The sequence below is a fragment of the Pyrus communis genome, chromosome 9, assembly GCF_963583255.1.
Source record: "Pyrus communis chromosome 9, drPyrComm1.1, whole genome shotgun sequence".
Taxonomy (NCBI): domain Eukaryota; kingdom Viridiplantae; phylum Streptophyta; class Magnoliopsida; order Rosales; family Rosaceae; genus Pyrus; species Pyrus communis.
The window spans coordinates 26,327,792-26,347,508 of NC_084811.1; the positions used below are offsets into that span (position 1 = coordinate 26,327,792).

At 34.6% G+C, this 19,717-nt stretch overlaps 1 protein-coding gene across 1 annotated transcript; it reads right to left on the reverse strand.

Annotated features, from left to right (window-relative positions):
• Positions 1-6,903: 6,903 nt before the first annotated feature.
• On the reverse strand, positions 6,904-9,356 carry LOC137744722 (WUSCHEL-related homeobox 11-like). The gene is made up of 3 exons (XM_068484508.1): positions 8,720-9,356; positions 7,494-7,669; positions 6,904-6,921 (listed from the first exon to the last, which is right to left on the reverse strand). The coding sequence occupies exons 1-3, from the start codon at positions 9,354-9,356 to the stop codon at positions 6,904-6,906; spliced, it is 831 nt and encodes a 276-aa protein (XP_068340609.1).
• Between the last annotated feature and the right edge of the window lie 10,361 nt (positions 9,357-19,717).

Genomic DNA, 19,717 nt, shown 5'->3' on the forward strand with positions numbered 1-19,717 from the left:
TGTCCAACTAGAGCTTTGAACTTTAAACTAAAAAATTAGGAGTTGGTTCATAAACTTGTCAAGATATTTGGTAATGGTCATTTGGTAACGCTGTTAGAATTTATGTCTCTTATTTCTCCATTTTAAACTTTTTTCAAGTGTTAAACTCTTATTTTGTATGTATATTATAATAGTGTTAATGAAAGCACTATTGCTTCTCATTATGACCAGTTCAACTCACTAATTTTTAATTCAATGACCGAAACTTTAATTGAGCCAAATTCAGTGACTAATGCTCCAATTTTTTTGTTTCTAATTATAATTCAATTGATTTGTGCCAGCCTTTCACTATGTTATTTTGTTCTTCTTTTTTTCTTTTTATTTTTTAATTTCAAATTTTGTTACTTTGGGGCCCAGGTAGGATAGGCCGATTGGACCTCATTGTTCTGCATGTTATTTAAACGTTTGTACCTGGGTTTTCATTCCTTTCTGATCCGTGCCCCTTGTTCCCGGCCCTTTTTTTTGGGTTTAGGACATTATTGGGGTGGGTATTTTAGCAAGATTAGGGTTGGGGTTAGGTTTAGGGTTTAGAGAAATCTTTATTATAAATTTGATGAATCTTTATCAGCATATATCATTGTGAGCTTCTTGAGGAAGATGAAAGAGGAGTTAAATCTTCGAGTGCTAGCTTAGGTGGGCTGAGAAAGCTTTTCATAAGCTCAAGAACTTAACAAGGAGGATATGGTTTAGCAATGAAGATGATCTAGGAAGACATTAACATGGCCCATATAAATTTAACAATGATGAATCTTTCCAAAAGAATTACCAAATATACAAGATTGATTACAGTTGTGCCCTAACGTAGTTAAATTGATGCTAGCTTCTTGAAAAATATGATTCAGCGCATAGTTAGGATTTTATTATAGAAACTGTCAAAACTGCCTTTCTGATAATAAAATATGCCAAGGAACTTGAATATCATGCTTAATTGTATGTATCAAGATCATCAAGTCTCCTTCAATATTGTCAACTTTGTGAAAACGAATTCGAATTATCTATTGAAGAGCGTACGCTCCTTAGGTTTAGCTTGCAAAACATAAGAAGCCTAAAGAACAAACACTTGTTAGGATTTTATGATCAGAAGAAATAACTTGCAAATAGATTCTCCATTTTAAAACTCCCATTAAAATTGATTTTAATAGTCCTTTGTAGAGGTTCTATATAGTTATAATTTTTGTAACCGTTATCGTTTTACTTGTATTTTGGTTATTCAGTTTGGTTGTAAATTAACGAGCGTTTTTTCTGATTAATTTTGTTATTCAAGGTTCACTCCTTTGGTTAGCAATTTTTTGTAGTCAAGAAAATCACACATCATGAGAGAGAGACTGATATGTAAGCCAAGATGTAGACTAATTTGAAAATCGAAAGTCAGGTAAGTCAAGAGAAACTAGAACTTCTGGCTGAAGTGAAGCATGTCAAGGTTGAACATTTCCTTCCCAATAAATATGAAAGCAATAAAAAGTCATCATCCAGATCCGATCCAAACAAGTAAAGCTTGCATTGTGTACGAAGAGGCCATAGAGGGGCAAAATCATCTGAATAAAGACAAGTGAGAACAATAGAAGAATCACATTCCAATCCAAGCACATGATAAGAAAAATGAACACCAAGAATAACTATAATAGTTCAGCAAAAATGGAATTGATGATCAATACCTTGACAAAAAACCACCAAGAAATTGATCTTGCCAATCCCTAAAAACTACCCTCACGAACAGTACCAGGATTCCTTGACACCAAATTATCAGTGTTAAGCTTAATCATAGATACCGAGGAGGAGACCAAAGCACATGATGAATAACAGGAGCCTTACAAGTAGTGAAAGGTTGGATATGCAAAGCATAAATGATTCAACTATTCAAACCATGACAGTATCCACGAATAAACTTCCCAACATGAATGCGCTTAGACTTAGTGAACACATATAAGAGGTGTAAAGATACTGGTCTATCCTTAAAAAAAAAAAAAGACTTATTGCGTACTTTCCAAATAGTAGCAAAGGTAAAAAGGAGCGCAAAAATTTAAAAATTATGTAACTGACGAGAAAAAAGCTTATGCATGAAAGTATCCCAAAGCATTTCCAAAGAATGAAAAGTGGGCAAGAAAATATCAAACTAACAAGCCAACCATGTCCAAATTTGCTTCGATAAAACTATTTGACGATTGATGGTGGTTTGCAAAATATAAAAAAGTATTTGATTTTACAGAATACTGATAGCACAATGTTATTCATTTTAAATATTTTCAAAACAACTTGGGACTGATGAATTAACAGTGGCTTTAAGATCTTTAACAACCCAATTTAACTCATTGATGGGGCATCAGTAGCCACATGCAACTCCCAAAAACACATCAGGGACTGATGAGAGTTTCCTATGCATACATTAGCTTTCAGTTGTAGTGTAAAAACCAAATTGAAGCAGAATTTGACCATTGTATGATTAAAATTACCCACATTGGATTCCCTGAAGGTTGACTGGCTGTTCGTTGGTCAATTACGAGATCAATAACCCTGCTAAACAATGTGAATTAAAATTTAAGCACAGTAATTTTCTTTTATGACATCTAGAACCATAGAATCTAACGCATGTTAAATAAGCAATTTTTAAAGGAGATGGCAGCCAATAAAAGTTGTAAATTTTGACATCAGACAGTATTTTTCTCTATAGATCTGTCCTACTGCTTTGCCATTAAAATAAACTATTCCGTCCCGAACATCCGTCTGTTTTGGATTGGTTATATTGGTCGGTGTGGACGCGAAGTTGCTTATTCTTTTCTAGGGTTTTTTTATTCAAGGAGAGGAATCCAGCACGTACGACTGGCCATGCAGTTTCATCAACTTCTATGTTCCATTTTTCCCCCCACTTATTTTTGTTCGGGTCGAGAAGAAAATTGGAGATCGCCCAGAAAAGAAATAAAATTGAGGGGTCCTATAATATTTTAGAACACAGATAAACGATGAGGTACTGGAGTAATGATTATTCCATAAGATTGTAGTACTGATGTTCATGTGTACCTAAACAAAAGCGGCCAACAGGAAGAACCTTAAGCCATACTTTTCTATAGAAACCTAGAATTCTTAATGTCCATCCAAATTTTGGATATACATTCAACCCAATGATTGGCAAACACACCAAGGAAGTTGCTTATTTATGTCTTGCTGAGGAGAAAATTTTCAGTGTGTCTGAAATACAGTTATTTTACATAAGTATCATAATACAATTAATTGAAAATTATTACACTTAGTATACCGGATCAGTTCCTTACAAACTGAAAAATCTCTCATTGCCAAGTAAGGAATAAGGATGATAGATATTCTCTATGACAAAGTTCTTTTTTTTCATTTTTTTCCGCATAACTTTAACACATGTTATGTTGAAAATGGTCAATTCAGATTAGAAATAATTAAGGTGAAAGAGCAGTGAGTGATTAGTGTACTATCATGTGGGTGTAAGAGCATGGGGTTCAATATTCTAGTAGATATGGTGTTTCATTTTTACGTACGCATTCTGTTTTGAACTCCCATTTCTCAAATTATTGTAATAGTTTCAAGTCTTCCCCTTAATAACAATATGTGGAGGTGCAGAGTCACCCAAAAAAAAAACAAAAATCTGGACACCAAAAAAGAAAAATTAAAATTCGGTTAGTATTTTTTTTAAAGTAAAGTTTTAGAATTGGTTTCTAAACTTTGACTTTAGTTTAAAGGATTAAGTACCTAAAAATCCTCAATTTTTATTGTCATTCTAAATTGGCCTCAACATTTTTAAACATTTCAAACAAGTACCCAACCTATTGAAAATGTCACCAGCATCCCCCATCAGACCATCACCTCCAAACACAACACAAAACCGCCAACTCCACCCTATGACTAAAGCTACTAACATTTAGAAGAAGGTCATGGAGGTTACTGAAATGGTATGGACTGCCATGATGCGACCACCACCATTTTCACCCTCCAACAAGAAGAACTTGAAGCTTTACGAGGTGAGAATTGGCGAATGAGGAAATCACATGAGCATAAACAAGCTCTTTAATTGAGACCTAAATTCTTAATCCTCTTCTTTGTTAAGAGATTGCCCTCTTGACTTAATTTCAATTTGTGTCCATTTTTCAATTCAATTTAATACCCGTTGATCATTGGGTTCCATATTATATAATATTAATCCATGTTTTAAATTTAGATTTTGAGGCAACTAATATTAATATTGTCCATGACATACCCAGTTGTGGGTTGTGAATATAATCTATGTTTGAAAAATTAATTGGGGCTTAATGGATGTGACATTTTCAATACGTTGAGTACTTGTTTGAATGTTTAAAAAGGTTGAGACAAATTTGGAATGACACTAAAAGGTTGAGGAGTTTTAGTTACTTTTTTTTTTTGAACAAATGATATTATCTATATAATGTGGTTCAAATTCGTCTTTGGCGAGAATCGAATTTAAGACCTCTTACTTACAAATGAAGAGGAATACCACTATATTGTAGTACTAAGTGGCTTAGTTACTTAAATATAGTTTAAACGAGTAAAGTTTGGAACTTAATTTTTATTTTTTCTTGAGTAAGGGATTCCTAAAAGAAAGGCAAGCTGCATAAGAAATAAAAATTGTAAATAAAGTGGGAAAGGTAAACCCATTTGATTCTGAATAATTTCATATTCACCCAATGACGAACCTCTGAATATATATTTTGGCTGGAAGAAGTGAAAACATCTTACACTAAACACCATGCCTCATTTGTACATACCCATTTTTGCAACCGTCGATTGTCAACGATTTAATATAGTTTGAATGAGCTAGATTAGTGCAAAGCTTTATGTGTTTTCTCTAGCTGATAATTGGGTTTTGGTTGAGCTATATTGCTTAAAAGTAATTCAGCATTCAAGTGAAACAAGAGCCAGCTTAGGACGGTGCTTGTATTTAGGGCCAGTTTGATATTGTTGTAAATTTTAGAAATTGCTTCTGCTATTTTTAAGAATAACTAGTTATAAAGTAAAGTAAATAAATATTTAGTAAATTATACTTTTGAAATGTTGTCGTGTGGAAAGTAGTGTAACATCATTTAATAAATTTTGATGTAAAACTGTTGTATTTGTTTTATAATGACTAACGTGTATCAGAAATTTCTAGTGTGCCGGGAACATGGTTCGACACACCAAATCGTAATACAAGCGGTTAATTTTTTTTTTTTTTTTTTTTTTAAATATCCAACCATTTATATTATGACATTTGATAAACTAGGCCGTGTTCCCAACATACTGAAAAGTCTATTAAATAACGTATAGGGTGATAGTGTTATTACTAATCAAGTTAGCAAAAAACGCATTAACTTGCATTTATAATTTTTCCTAAAACTCATGTTAACCTTGACACAAAAGATGTGTTTCGGGATCTTAAAGGGCAATTTGAGATTCCTAATTTTGTTGCGGCAAGGGCAATTGCAGTAATTTAAGCTAGCTATACAACTAGCTTCAGTTTGAGACTGGAATTTTATTTGGTTAGAAGTTGATTCTGCTTTGGTTCTTTGATTTCTTGGCTTTCCTCGGTGCCTTGGCGGTTTAAGGTAGAGTAGAGGAATTGCTTGCATTAAAGTTTACAATTACATTTTCAATCTTTTCACATTTATAGGGAGATAATCAAGTCGTTGATGCTATTGCAAAATCATGGTACTTCTTCTGCTAGTCTTGTTTGGTCCTTCTTCCAATTTGTCGTATTATCATTGAGATTAAGTGGGTCTTCCAAGCTACTGCTTTCGATAGGTTTTCTTTTACTGGCAACTTCATTGTCGTCACAATCACCATAACAAGGCTCAAACAAACAATCTAATAACAAGGCCGATAAAAGAAAATCTATCAAAAGCCCTCACCTGACTTTCGCCCAGCGATTTCTAAAGCATTGAATGTCGCTGGAGTTTGGTTTGAGTGACGCCAGTGGTGATGGTGGTGGCAATTATTGGGTGTGGTTGCGACAATGGCGATGGGTGGTGGCGAAAGGCTGATGGTGGTCAGAGGTTGGTTAGGATGAAGGCGGTGCAATTGGTGACAGTTGCAAGTGGTGGCGTGTGGTGGAAGGTGGAGGCTGTTGAGTAGGGTTGTGCACAGTTGGTTGTGGTTTGGGGTGTGGGGAGAAAGGGTAGATGGTTTCATTTTTAAAAACTAATTAGGGTTACGAGAATTGAAAATTTTATTAAAGGCTCTGTTTTTCTTATCAAAAGTTTTTCAAAAAAAATTTAGATACTGCTTTAAAAAGCTGAAGTCAGATGCCATTACTTCTAAAATAAGCAGACATGGAAAAGGGGGAGAAAAGAAATTTGATTAAGCCATACCTTGAGTCGAACATAACAATTAGGAATCCAACCTTGAGACCCCACATTCACAAGCGGAGAAAAACATATTGTGTACTGTCACCTTAAGGCCACACAATTGGCCCACATTCTAAGCCATATATAGGCAAACCATCTTTGTTGAAAGAGATTATGAGTTTAAATTATATCCACAGCAAGATTTTAAACAAGAGCACATAGCATTCCATAATCTAATATACATATTGTTCTACATAAATATGCCAGCTAAATATGAAGTTCCTAAATATATTGTGCAATGCTGAGGGTCAATTTTCAATAATATATTGAAGAGAGAAAGAAGAGGAAAAGGATATAATTTGACCGATCATAAACTATCATGCATGGTAGCTAATATACATATATTTTTCTACAATCACCCACTGTTGTTTTGTTATTTTTTTTGGGGGGGGGGGGGGGGGGGGTGGTGGGGTGGTAACGAAAGACAACGAAAACAGAAAAGAAGGCAAGATGATGAAGAAATATGCAGGAAGCTCTCATATTGTAGGTGCAGCTTAGATTGTACTTAAGTTGGTCTTGAAACCTGCATTAACAAAACATTTGGCGACTTAATCAGCAGTTTTACCATTAACTACAAGATAGTTTGAGAGTAATATACTAAGAAAATATACAACAGATTCGGTGGAGTTGAAAAAGGAAAATAGTTTGCATACAAATATAAGTTTTTTTTTTGGAAGACAAATGAATTAATTAAAATAAAAAATACAATCTAACATACAGTTTTAATGAAAAAAAATCATATCTAACCATGGAAATATGAATACAAAAATCGATTAAGCTAGAAGACTTCGTTCTTAAAATATTCCCAAGGGTATATGAAATCCAACCATATAAAGAAGGGGAAAGAGAGAGAGAGGTTCTTTCTTGGACTCCGAAAAGTCTCTAATATCATATTCCCCATTGAACAAAGAGTGTTAGAGCGATGATGTAAATGCAACTTGGTAATTATATAAGCTAGATTTGAACATAAAGGGTACACTTAATTTGCAAAGAACAAAATGGTTAGCAGTATACAGAAGAATGTAAATTCATTAATATAATTCATGAGAGAGAGAGAGAGAGAGAGAGAGAGAGAGAGAGAGAGGAAAAGAGTACCAGGAAATAGCTTTCACCAGACTCCAAGCTGTGTGCCAAAAAACCAAATTCATTGATTGGAAGTGCGAGTCCAGAGGAATGAACCAATAGCACGTCTTGTCCAAACACGGCTTTCATGTCAAGTGGCCCGTTGGGAACTTCTGTTGGAATCCCGTTGATAAACACAGTGATGAGACCTGAAAATAAATTAATGGACCCTTCATGTTTTCAGTAATTCTTGCAATAGCTAAGCTTCTTAATTTGATTTCTGACAGAAAGATATGATATTCATTGAGGGGTCAAGAATTCATACGAGAGCTACGATAATTCTAAAACAAAGTGAAGGTTATTGGGAACAACCTAGCCAGAACTTCCAACCCGTGTTCAAGGAAAAGGGGCTACGGCAAATTAACAAATCCTTACTTAAAAAGGACATTAGACACTTGATTTGATTAGTACTTGTATTAAGTCCTTGAGCATCATTAAAAAAATGCAGATGTCCTTCAGGTTTCATAATATAAAGATCCAAAGGAACACAAAAAGGCTTTTTTACAAGAAAAAGATCACAGAATCTTAGGGCAAACAAAAGCAGAATATTTTCCTTATAATTATCTGTTACAAAACTTAACGAATATCTTTCATGAATTAACAATGAAGTTTTTGGATTGGGTAAAATCATTAAATTTATATTATTATCAAACAATAATTAATGTATTTGCGGTACTCTTGCTCTTTTTCGTTTTTTTTTTTTAAAAAATCCATTTCAATTACCTAAAAAGGTTTACACTGTTTCTTTGCAAAGTTTTCTTCAAAGTAATCTGAAACCGAGTGGAAAAGACTGCAACAAAAAGGAATTTACAAGGACTTATTAGGGGAAGCTGCAACTTTCATACAATTCAAATACAATTCAAACACAAGAACTGTCACGTCAATAAAAACTTGCCACTAAATTATATACTTTGTCGTTCTCATACTAATTGTGAACCGATGGAACTTCAAAAGTATAATATTACTCAACAGAATCGAAAAAAATTGCTCTTAAGAAAATTGAATACAAGTTCACGAAAAAAGATAATGGGCTAATTATAAGCTTAAGTCCAGCTTTAGGAACTGATATAACAAATTAAACTTATGGAAGAAATGGAAAACTCATTAAATTCGAGCTCAGATGAGAGGATGTAGTTATATAATATATAGTTTTATTAAAAAGAATTTGTAAAAATTAGGGACACGGTCCGTGCAATTACCAGATTGGAAGTGCAAATTTGAGGTATCAGAAGGGCCTCCTCCTAACACAGACGTTACCCCGGAGCTCTGCTCGATTTCCGGAAACCCCATTTGACCAGAAACAGAAAAGAACTGATCACCAACGCAATCAATACTATGATGAACATCATGATCTGCTATCAGATGTTGACCACAAGACGAAGATGAAGAGCCCACAAGAAAATTATTAGGAGAAGCTCCGAAAGCCAAAGGAGGAGCAGCAGTAGGAACACCGCAGCTTTCTCCATATTGAATTGCACCACCCACTTGGTGTTGAGAAAGAGAAGCCATTTGATTATTGTTTATATTATTATTGGTTCTTTGTTCAAGGCTGGCCTGCAACTGCCGTTGTCGGCGGCGAGATCGCGAACGTCGGTTTTGGAACCAGTAGAAAACGTTGGCATCCCCAACGGAGCCAAACTTCTCAAGCAGTTTCCTTATTCTCACAGTTTCTTCTTTGGGAGGATTCACCATTCCACTGTTGAAAATTGACTCCAGAATTAGGATTTGCTGTGGCTTCGGTATCCATCTTGACCTCACCGGCTCAGGGCTTCTCTCTGTCGAGCCGTTGGTTGGACTGCTATCGTTAGGGTCTTGGCCTTGATGATGATCTTCCATATATTCCGTTAGGGTCTTGGTCTTTGAAGCTGCTGAAACCTAGGTTGAATGGGAAAACTAAAAAATTATAAAAGAGAAAAATGTACATATGAAAACGTAGTAAACCTCTTCAAGGAGGTTTGAGGGGATATATAGGGCTCAAAGAGCATATTGATTGATTAGATTACTATAAATTAAATTACATTATTGCCCTTCGCAATTTTTTATTCCCGTCTACGAAGAAATAATACCATCGGACAAGAAAATACATAACGAGTAATCCTAGAGAGGTCATGTTTAAATAGGAAACTTGAGAGCATCAAATATTAATAATGTGAGATGATGTGAGTTGATGTTTTAACAGGAAACTAGTGAACATCAAACATGCGGTGCATGTGATGGAAGTTAGTAGTGCGTTACTAAATAATGAAAAGATGAAACGTATGCGAGAGATAAAATAAAAAATGAAGTAAATTATAAATAAAAGCAATCTAAGTTTGAATGAGAACAATAATCATGAAATATACAAAAGGCATAATTTTTAAAATGACATGAATCAAATTAATAAATAAACATAAAAATTTAGAAATTTTATGTGAAAAAAAAAAGAAAAGAAATTGGGAGCATAATTCTCAATTTTAAATTTTATCTTAGTTGTCATTTCTAAAATTACATGAAAGTGAGAGATGAAAAAACAACCATGTGTATGTCACCATCACCACCAACAATCATATGTATATCACCATCGCCACCACTACTACAATGCCCACAACCACTACCATACACTACCATTATCACCACGACACACCCCCCTCATTTTGCACTTATCATGGCTCATTTAGATTACGATTCTAGGTATACACTTAGTTTTATTTGAATTTTTATGTTAGCCAAACATCAACCAAATAAATTCTAGAAAAATTAAGGGAGATGTTATTGATATTAAAAAATAATCATTGTGCACTCTTTCTTCTTTCTTTTTTTTTTTTTTTTTTTTTTTTTCATTTAAAAGGGGCCAACTGGTGGTTTCACCACAGCTGTCCACCCATTTTTATGTTAACCAAACATCAACCAAACAAATTCTAGAAAATTTAAGGGAGATGTTATTGACACTCAAAAATAATCATTGTGCACTTTTTTTTTTTATATCCATTTAAAAGAGACTAGCTGGTGGCTTCGCCACAACTGTCCACCATTCTAGGGGCTGGGAAGACTCACAACATTTCAGCCTCCCCCTGGCCACCATCATGCGATTCACCAGCGCCAAATATCGAACCCAGGGCGTACCGTGTGCAATATGGGCTTCGAATTCATCCCCAACCACTAGGTCACCCTGTGGTGGTTCATTATGCACTCTTCATAAATGTATTTTTATTTCTCAATATAAAATTTTTAAAGTGCACAATAAATTTTTAAAGTGGCAATAACATAATTCTATCGTAGAATTTGTTAGCACTTGAAAATTTCCTCGTTCAGACAAAGGGTAAATACTAAATTTGTTAATATAGGTAAAAATAAAAAGTACAAAATCAATATATATAGCTCCAGATACAATATTTGCTTATGGTATATCTCTCACTAGAGATTCTTCAGTGCTCAAAGTATGGGATAATACATCACGTATCATTATACAAGTAGTGAGATACTTGTGTTAAAAATTTAACAACTTAAGAAATAAACTCCCTTCCGCTTATATAATAAAACATGAGGTATCACATGTGTTTCGGGGACAATAAAAAAAAAAATCCTCATTCACAACCCAAAAGGCTCTTAAATTACTCATTCTTCTCATGGAACTTCACGAATTGCAGCCATCTTGGTAAAATACACAAAACAAAACTGCAGCTCTCTCAAAGAAATGATGAAACAACTTGGAAGGAGCTATATGGTACTTGTTAGGGATTTTATTGCTAACCTAGGATTGGACACTGTAGTATCCCACATCGCCCGTGAGGGCGTGGTCTTTGGGCCTTATATATCCATGCCCAGAGCTTTAACTTCAAGGAGGCCTTTTGGGGCTACGGCCTGCAAGAACAAAACCGTGCGGTAGCTGGGTGGCTGCGACATAGTCCAGGCCCAGAATGCCAAAGCGGACAATATCCGAGAGGTTGGAGTCTGGGATGTGACAATTTGGTATCAGAGCCAGACTCACGGTCGTGGTATGCCGACGAGGACGTCGGACTCCCTAAGGGGGGTGGATTGTAGTATCCCACATCGCCCGTGAGGGCGTGGTCTTTGGGCCTTATATATCCATGCCCAGAGCTTTAACTTCAAGGAGGCCTTTTGGGGCTACGGCCTGCAAGAACAAAACCGTGCGGTAGCTGGGTGGCTGCGACATAGTCCAGGCCCAGAATGCCAAAGCGGACAATATCCGAGAGGTTGGAGTCTGGGATGTGACAATTTGGTATCAGAGCCAGACTCACGGTCGTGGTGTGCCGACGAGGACGTCGGACTCCCTAAGGGGGGTGGATTGTAGTATCCCACATCGCCCGTGAGGGCGTGGTCTTTGGGCCTTATATATCCATGCCCAGAGCTTTAACTTCAAGGAGGCCTTTTGGGGCTACGGCCTGCAAGAACAAAACCGTGCGGTAGCTGGGTGGCTGCGACATAGTCCAGGCCCAGAATGCCAAAGCGGACAATATCCGAGAGGTTGGAGTCTGGGATGTGACAATTTGGTATCAGAGCCAGACTCACGGTCGTGGTGTGCCGACGAGGACGTCGGACTCCCTAAGGGGGGTGGATTGTAGTATCCCACATCGCCCGTGAGGGCGTGGTCTTTGGGCCTTATATATCCATGCCCAGAGCTTTAACTTCAAGGAGGCCTTTTGGGGCTACGGCCTGCAAGAACAAAACCGTGCGGTAGCTGGGTGGCTGCGACATAGTCCAGGCCCAGAATGCCAAAGCGGACAATATCCGAGAGGTTGGAGTCTGGGATGTGACAGACACACTAAGTTCATCAAATAAAATATTTATATGAATAATATTAGTCTTATTATATTTTATACCACATGATGTAATTAGTAATGTCTAAAGGTCACATCAATTAATAAGTTTATCTGATTAAATTTTGATTTATATTATTAGAACATCTTTAAATGAGACGTCAAATTTCAATTTGATGTCTAACTTGGTAATTGGACATACTGTCAATATTTTCATTTCATCCGATATGCCACAATTTATTGCTTCATTTATGTTTTTTTTTAAAACAAAAATAATAAAAGTTAATGTCACATCCCGGCCCGGGGCGGATCATTTCCCGGGCCCGCTCCACCATCGTAGCACGATATTGTCCGTTTTGGGCTTACCATTCCCTCACGGTTTTGTTTTTGAGAACTCACGAGCAACTTCCCAGTGGGTCACCCATCATGAGATTGCTCTAGCCCCCTTCTCGCTTAACATCGGAGTTCCTACGGAACCTGAAGCCAGTGAGCTCCCAAAAGGCCTCGTGCTAGGTAGGGATGGGAATATACATTTAAGGATCACTCCCTTGGGCGATGTGGGATGTCACAGTTAAGGTTTTTGTTGGTTTAAAAATAATAAAATAATACTTAAATATGCTAGCATTTAAGGTAAGTGGAATGCCTTTGTAAATAGCAAAAACCATGTTTGACGTCAGTATCAATTTTGACATTTCTTTGTCCATGTCAGCTTAGCCTTTTGTTCCATGTCAGTTTAGACATCTCAGTTGGAGTAAATGGTACGTTATTTGTTACTCTTATATGTCTATGTGACATTTTTTACATCTCATTTGAAGACGGTCTGAGATGTCAACTAAATATATGACATTGTGGCTTATATACTTATATCCTATTTTACATTTATGAGAAATCTAAATGAGATTATACGCAATGAGAAAGATGTAAATCTGAGGTCCCATTTAATTGGTTCTCAATGGTTGGCGGGACTCACTACCAAAAGATGTAAAAAAATGTAACTTAGGTTTTTATTTATATTTTTTGGCCAAGATAGATATTATACATCTCTCCATTAGAGAGTTTTTCAACCAACTAAAAATGTAAAATGCATACATTTCAAGACAATTTATATCTCCCAGTAGAGATGCTCTTACCATAAATTAGTGCCAAATATCGTCTGAGGTTGAAATTTTCTTATTCTTCTTAGGATAGAATAGTATAGAATATTACTTCTAATAAAAAAATGTGACAAATACATAATAACCTTAGGATTACTTATTCAACCAAAATTTAGATACGCTCAAAAGGGTCGACCTTGATCCTCTAGTACTGTAAAAGGAGATAAAAATATACGAAAAACTAGACCACTCACACCTCGTACCCCAACTTCTCTAAATAGAGAACCCCAATTGCAATAGAAAACGGTCTTTTGCAATGTTATAAGATAAAGAAACCCTCAGTTTGATAAACACAAACTTGGGAGTTAGACACGAACTCCTCCACTAGTTGCACACATTCATTGAGGAGGTAAATGAATACAGTACAAGCCTTCTTCAAATTGTTCACCGACCCTAAACGGAGGCAATCTTTCAAAATTCTTTAAAGAGAACAACAAGATCAACTCCTGCGTCCATCTCTGAATGTTACTCTCCAATGGGATGGCCTCTATATGCATATATATGACATGCAATTCACCAAAAGAAAGTACAAAACTTTTACATCTTTCCACTCAGCTCCATTATAGTATTAGAAAATGTGTCTGCATCCTTCAAAAAATTAATTGATAGCAGAATGAATATATATATATATATATATATATCCAAGATCGTTTAAACTATTAAACTTTTATTTGTCGATGTGAAATTTATATTTTCAACATTTATTCATCATTGTTTGAAAATGGTTCTACCGAAAGTGCTCAAATTTGTGACAATGATAGCACTCTTTTTAGTATGTGGCTCCCTGATTTCTAGCGACCCCCTCGGTCTTGATCTTCAGTACTCCTACTTGGGGTGGCGAAGGATTTTGCCTCATGAATCCATCACTATTGCCCTGTTCAGCTTCCAACATTCAACAAGCGAGAGTTGCCAGGCACGACTATTGATGAAAGGTCTCTGCGTTGAACGGTAAAATTTGATTTTCTAGTAAGGGACAATGGCAATCAATAAAATAATAGGAACTTTAATAAAAATCTTTCGGTACTGTTCATTTTAACGAAAAACCATATTTTTATACTAAAAAGTCAATCATGATACTATTCACTTTACCCTTTATTTTGTTATTATCATTAAAACTCAAAGTTTTCAAGTCATTTTCATTAGTTTTCCTTAAAATAGTAGTATATCATATAATAATGTGATTATTTCCCATTATTCTTTTAGTATGTTGAGGTTGAAGTAATGATAATAATATATCGATCATCCAAGATATAGTAGAAAATATTCTCTGAAAAGAGATCACCCACGTTTCCCACAAAAACAAAGAGACATTGTTTATGTTAATAGTATAAATAAATACAGTAAAACTTCACTACAATAATACTTTATAAAGGAATAACCTCTTTAAAGTTATAAAAAGTTTTGTTCCCAACTTGGGACTAGTTATGTAGAGAAATAAATTTCACATTGTAATAAGTTATAATTTTTCTTGAGATCATTTTGGTTCCGGTCCCTAATCAGCCTACCTGTTAGACTAAAACCTTATTTGTTTAAATATTTTAATTGAGGTCCTTAGCATCATTTAAGAGATTTAACTCATGCATTTATGCATTTAATGCCCAACCAATTATGAAATTTAAACAAATTCAAATAATATTTATAAAATATAATAAATACTTAAAAATCAATAATAGAGTAATATTGTTCTTCACAAAATTATAGCAAAAAATAATATACCCACATAATTATTAACATATTTTTTAAAAGTAACTATTGATATATTTTAAAAACATAAAATAAATACATATAATTAGCATGGGTACATTCAAAAAAATTAAAATTGGGTACAAATAAATTAAAAATATGGGTACACATGCAAACAAAAGTTTAAAAAATATGGGCACAAAAAGATTTTAATATATGGGTACAAATTAAAACTAAAAATAAAATTGGTACAAATTAAAAAAGGGTTTGCAAATTAAAAATGAAAATATATGATTAAAAATTTAGCCATAAATATAAATATACCATATGTAACATTTGTAACAATAAATGAATATATTTAGAAATATAAAATATTTTGTTATTGAAATAATTAATGACATTTATTAAAACCAAAGGACCTTGATCAAAAATTGAAAAGGAATAAGGTTTTAATCAATGGAGTAGCAAAAAGAGGCATGAGAACCTAATTTCTTCTTTTTCTTGATCCCATCTTAAGGAAACATGCATCTACATAGTAATAATTGTCATTGAGTACAAACATATACAATATCACAAATAAAAGTCTAAGATAAATTAAATATTTCTCTAAAGCTATTTAGGACAATTCTTTAGTTTTTAGAGATGATGTCACATTTTTGAGTTTGCGGCTATACATATACGCAAGAAATAAAATACTTAGAGCACAATGAAACGTATTTAGGAATATATTTTTTTAATTACACTTCTATTGAGTAATAACTTCCCTAAAATTTTCAAATTGATTTGGCCCTAACTTTATGACTTTATTATAGAGATTTTACCATTGTTTCTTCCAATTTTGTTTTTTCCTATACACATTATCATTAGAAAAAGTTAGAGTTAAACATATTAGTTTCACTCAGTTTTAAAATATTGTACTTATAAAACAATACAATTTGTAAAGAGAACTGTTCAGTAAAATAGCTTCATGTTCCTAGTCAATAGTAACATTATCATGATAGCTATCATAATGTTAGAGGAATGCATTGAATAAAGTATATAGATGAATAAAACATAATAGGCTAAATAAATATTTAATAAAAAAAATGATAAGTGATTGCAAAAAGTGAAAGGAAAAATTCATAAATCTTTTTGGAGAAGTTTGAAAGAGAGTTCGTTAGTGTGAGAAATATATATATATATATATAAGAGAGTAAAAGTTTATCTGGAATCAATATTTGAATTTACAGTAATTGCTCATTTTACATTTTACTAGTCCAATGGATTATAAACGTACGATATGCGAGCAAGGTTTGCATGCGCAAATAGCTAAAAGGAAAAGGTCAAAATAGTAAAAACAAAAGGGATGATAATTGGGAGAGGCGTGAAGTGTGAAAGATGGACAAGGAAACTAAGGTCTGAGGGAGCAGGAGCAACTCCATGTGAACTGAGAAGGAAAGCAAGGAAAGCTGGGATACTGTAGAGGAAGAAGCCGTTAAAAAAACAAGGATGAGATCGAGGGAGGAACAATCCAAATGGATGGTCAAGAAACCGTGGCAATAATTAAATATATATCTGTGACGTTAGACCAACCTAGCAGAGTTTTATTTATTTGTATATTAAACGAGAGGAGGGTGGGAGGCCGTATAGGTTGGCAAAAATCGAGCACTTTTGGTATTCTTATCTTTCGTTGCAATATAATATTAGGGTTGAAGAACAAAACAGGAACCGACTCTGTTTTTCAGACGCGGTTTTCTGTCTGTGCTGGCTTTTTTTGCGTTTTTCGTTCTTTTGTTTTCCAGGGTTTTGCATGCACCCTGCACGGCTGCACTCTGCAGGTTATAAGGTGTTTGCTTCATGGCTAACGTTTAATATTATTGCAATGTATGAATATTATGATGGTGTCCATTTTACAAGCACACTTCCTGATCTCCCTTTATTTCTTGATTAATTTCCTGAGGTGCTGCTTTAATCATTATTTTTGGTTTGATGTCACTGCCTTTTATCATTATATCTGTTCCTGATTAAGTGTGATCAGATGCGTGTATTTGAATAGTTTGTAGCTTTAAGGAAGCAAGAGCTACACAATATTGTTTGCCTAAACATAAACTACTAACAATTAATGATACTTGTGTTTGAGTTAATATTTAACTTTGGGCTTAAAGGGAAGGAAGTTCAAAAGAGCTCAATAGAGGAGATTTTGCCCGAGGACAAAGAGTCAAGCCCAGATACCTGTCTCAAGACAATATGACGGCTCCCCATTAAATGCAAAGGTTAAGTGCTTACAAGGGAAGTGACAACCAATGGAAATCAACCAACTCTTGGCCCAAAAGCACTTTTCCGAATGGCAAAACATGTAAAAATGCTGATGACTTACTACCCTCCAGTTGCTTTCGGGTAAGAGCAGAAGCAGCACAGTCGGGCTAATTCGCTTATAAATAGGGGAAGAGGGCCCAGAGACAAGGACACTCAACCAATCAAACAAACAAACATACAACTTGCCTCTCAGTCAAGAAAATATCCATAAAGCTATGCTTTGTCCAGATTCTGCACCCTTTTAGCTCTAGACTTCCTTTAGAAAGACATCTTTTGTCTATTTAAAAGCTCTGCTACCTTTTTCAAATGTTGTAGTATCGATTCTCTTGTGTAAACCCATTTACCTTTCATCCTTCTTTCAGTACCTAACCCTTTAGAATTACAACAAAGAAATTGCAAGACGTTCAACCTTGCCCGACAAGGTGAAATCTTGCCCGCCTCTCTTTGTTTTGTCTTTCAATCAATAGATCTATTGTTATAATGTATTTCCTAGTACATATTCAAGTCATTTCTAGTCTTTTGGTGATCCAAATTTCCATCAGTTCTCAGATCTGTTTCATTTAGTGGTTCTATAGTCATAAGAAGATTAAAACTGATGACTTGATCAGATCTTGATCTCCGCCCTTTAAGCATACAAGATAAGGAACTAAAAGTCCTTGATCTCAAGACACAGAAAAGAACTTAATGTAGACTTAATCCATCTACGACAATCATTTGATAAAAAGTAGTCAGAATAATTTGGGGTGCAATTAATCGGCTTAAATACACTTGTTGTACATCTACCATACAGAGATGGCGGTGGCACGCCTTAGCACTTAGTTAGTTTTGATTGCGAGCCTCAAGACCTACACCTAAGGCCCCACAAGGGCACCTTTCAGAACTAACTTTGTCTTACTCTTGCAGCATCTCAGCAAGTCGGAGCCCGACAATCAACCAAAGTGCCAACTCCTCGAGGAGCTGTGTGCTCGAGCTAGGGACCCCACCTTGCGAGATTTCCTGCCCAAACAACTTGTACAAAGAAAGGGATGATCATATTGTTTTTTGAAATGAAGAAAGGCATAATATAACTTTGGGGATTTAGCTAGTTTTATGAGAACATGTTTGATATATAATGCTTGGGGATCTAGCTAGTTTTTTAGAAAGGAAGAAAGGCATTTGATAAGAAAACAAAACAAAAAAGTAGCTACTTATCATGAAACTCTTATAGTTACTTTCTGCGTGCATAAGTGCAAATTACATTATAGTTTATCATCAAACTCCTATTCTATGTGAAAAACGCACTCTCATGATAGACTATGTGCGCAGTTCAAATATAAAAATTGATGTAATAATTGAGATGCCACGACTAATGTTATTCAAATTAAAAATTATATATGAAGGAGCATTATCATACTTCTCTTTGTGCACTTAAGTTTGAATTTGTATTTGTAATTTTTTTGAAAAGACAGTATTTATTTTAATATAATATAAATTATGAGAGAGAATTCAAATTCGGATATATAGAGAGAGCACATTTGCATTAGTCAATATGGATACATCCATGTTTGTCAGCGCTTCATAATTTAAATGAATTATTAGGGTAGACTAATATCACGAAAAAAAATGTTTGAGGAGCATAGTTTGATATATTTTTTTTCTTTTGTTATAGTGAAAGGTTTAAAATCCTAAATCTAACCGTCTTCTACCGATAATCCCACACACCCTCACCACTAGGCTAACCCCAATGGCTTAGTTCAATATTTAGTTGAACACTGGAATACACGTGATGTTACCGTTATCCACAAATTTTCATTTATATCTTCTTTAAAGTAGTTATGAAGCACCATTTCCTTAAACAATTAATAGTATAAATGCATAAGAGGCAATCAATAAATAAAAGAAGTATAAAGATGCTGTTATAGATGTAGCGTGATGTAACATCACATTTATAAATCGAGTTCAGAGTTTTGTTAATTATTCTACTAAAAGAAGAAAAAAAAAGTTTGAAGTCTAAATGGTCATCCAATTCTTGCTTTAACCGGCAATGATCTTCACATTGCTTGTATATAAAAAAAATTATGATTCAACAAGGAACACGAGAACGTCTTTTAATATATATCATTCAAATTGGAAGAAAAATATTATTTTAATATTTTTGGTGTAACGTAAGATCGATCACGAGTATTTCGAGTTTAGAGTTCTATTTATTATTCTACTAAAAGTAGGAGGGGAAAAAAAAAGTTAAAATCCCAAATGGTCATCCAATTTCTATGAATTTGTAGTTTAATTAATTAATTAATCTTCATGTACTCGCGGTCTAATGTTTGAT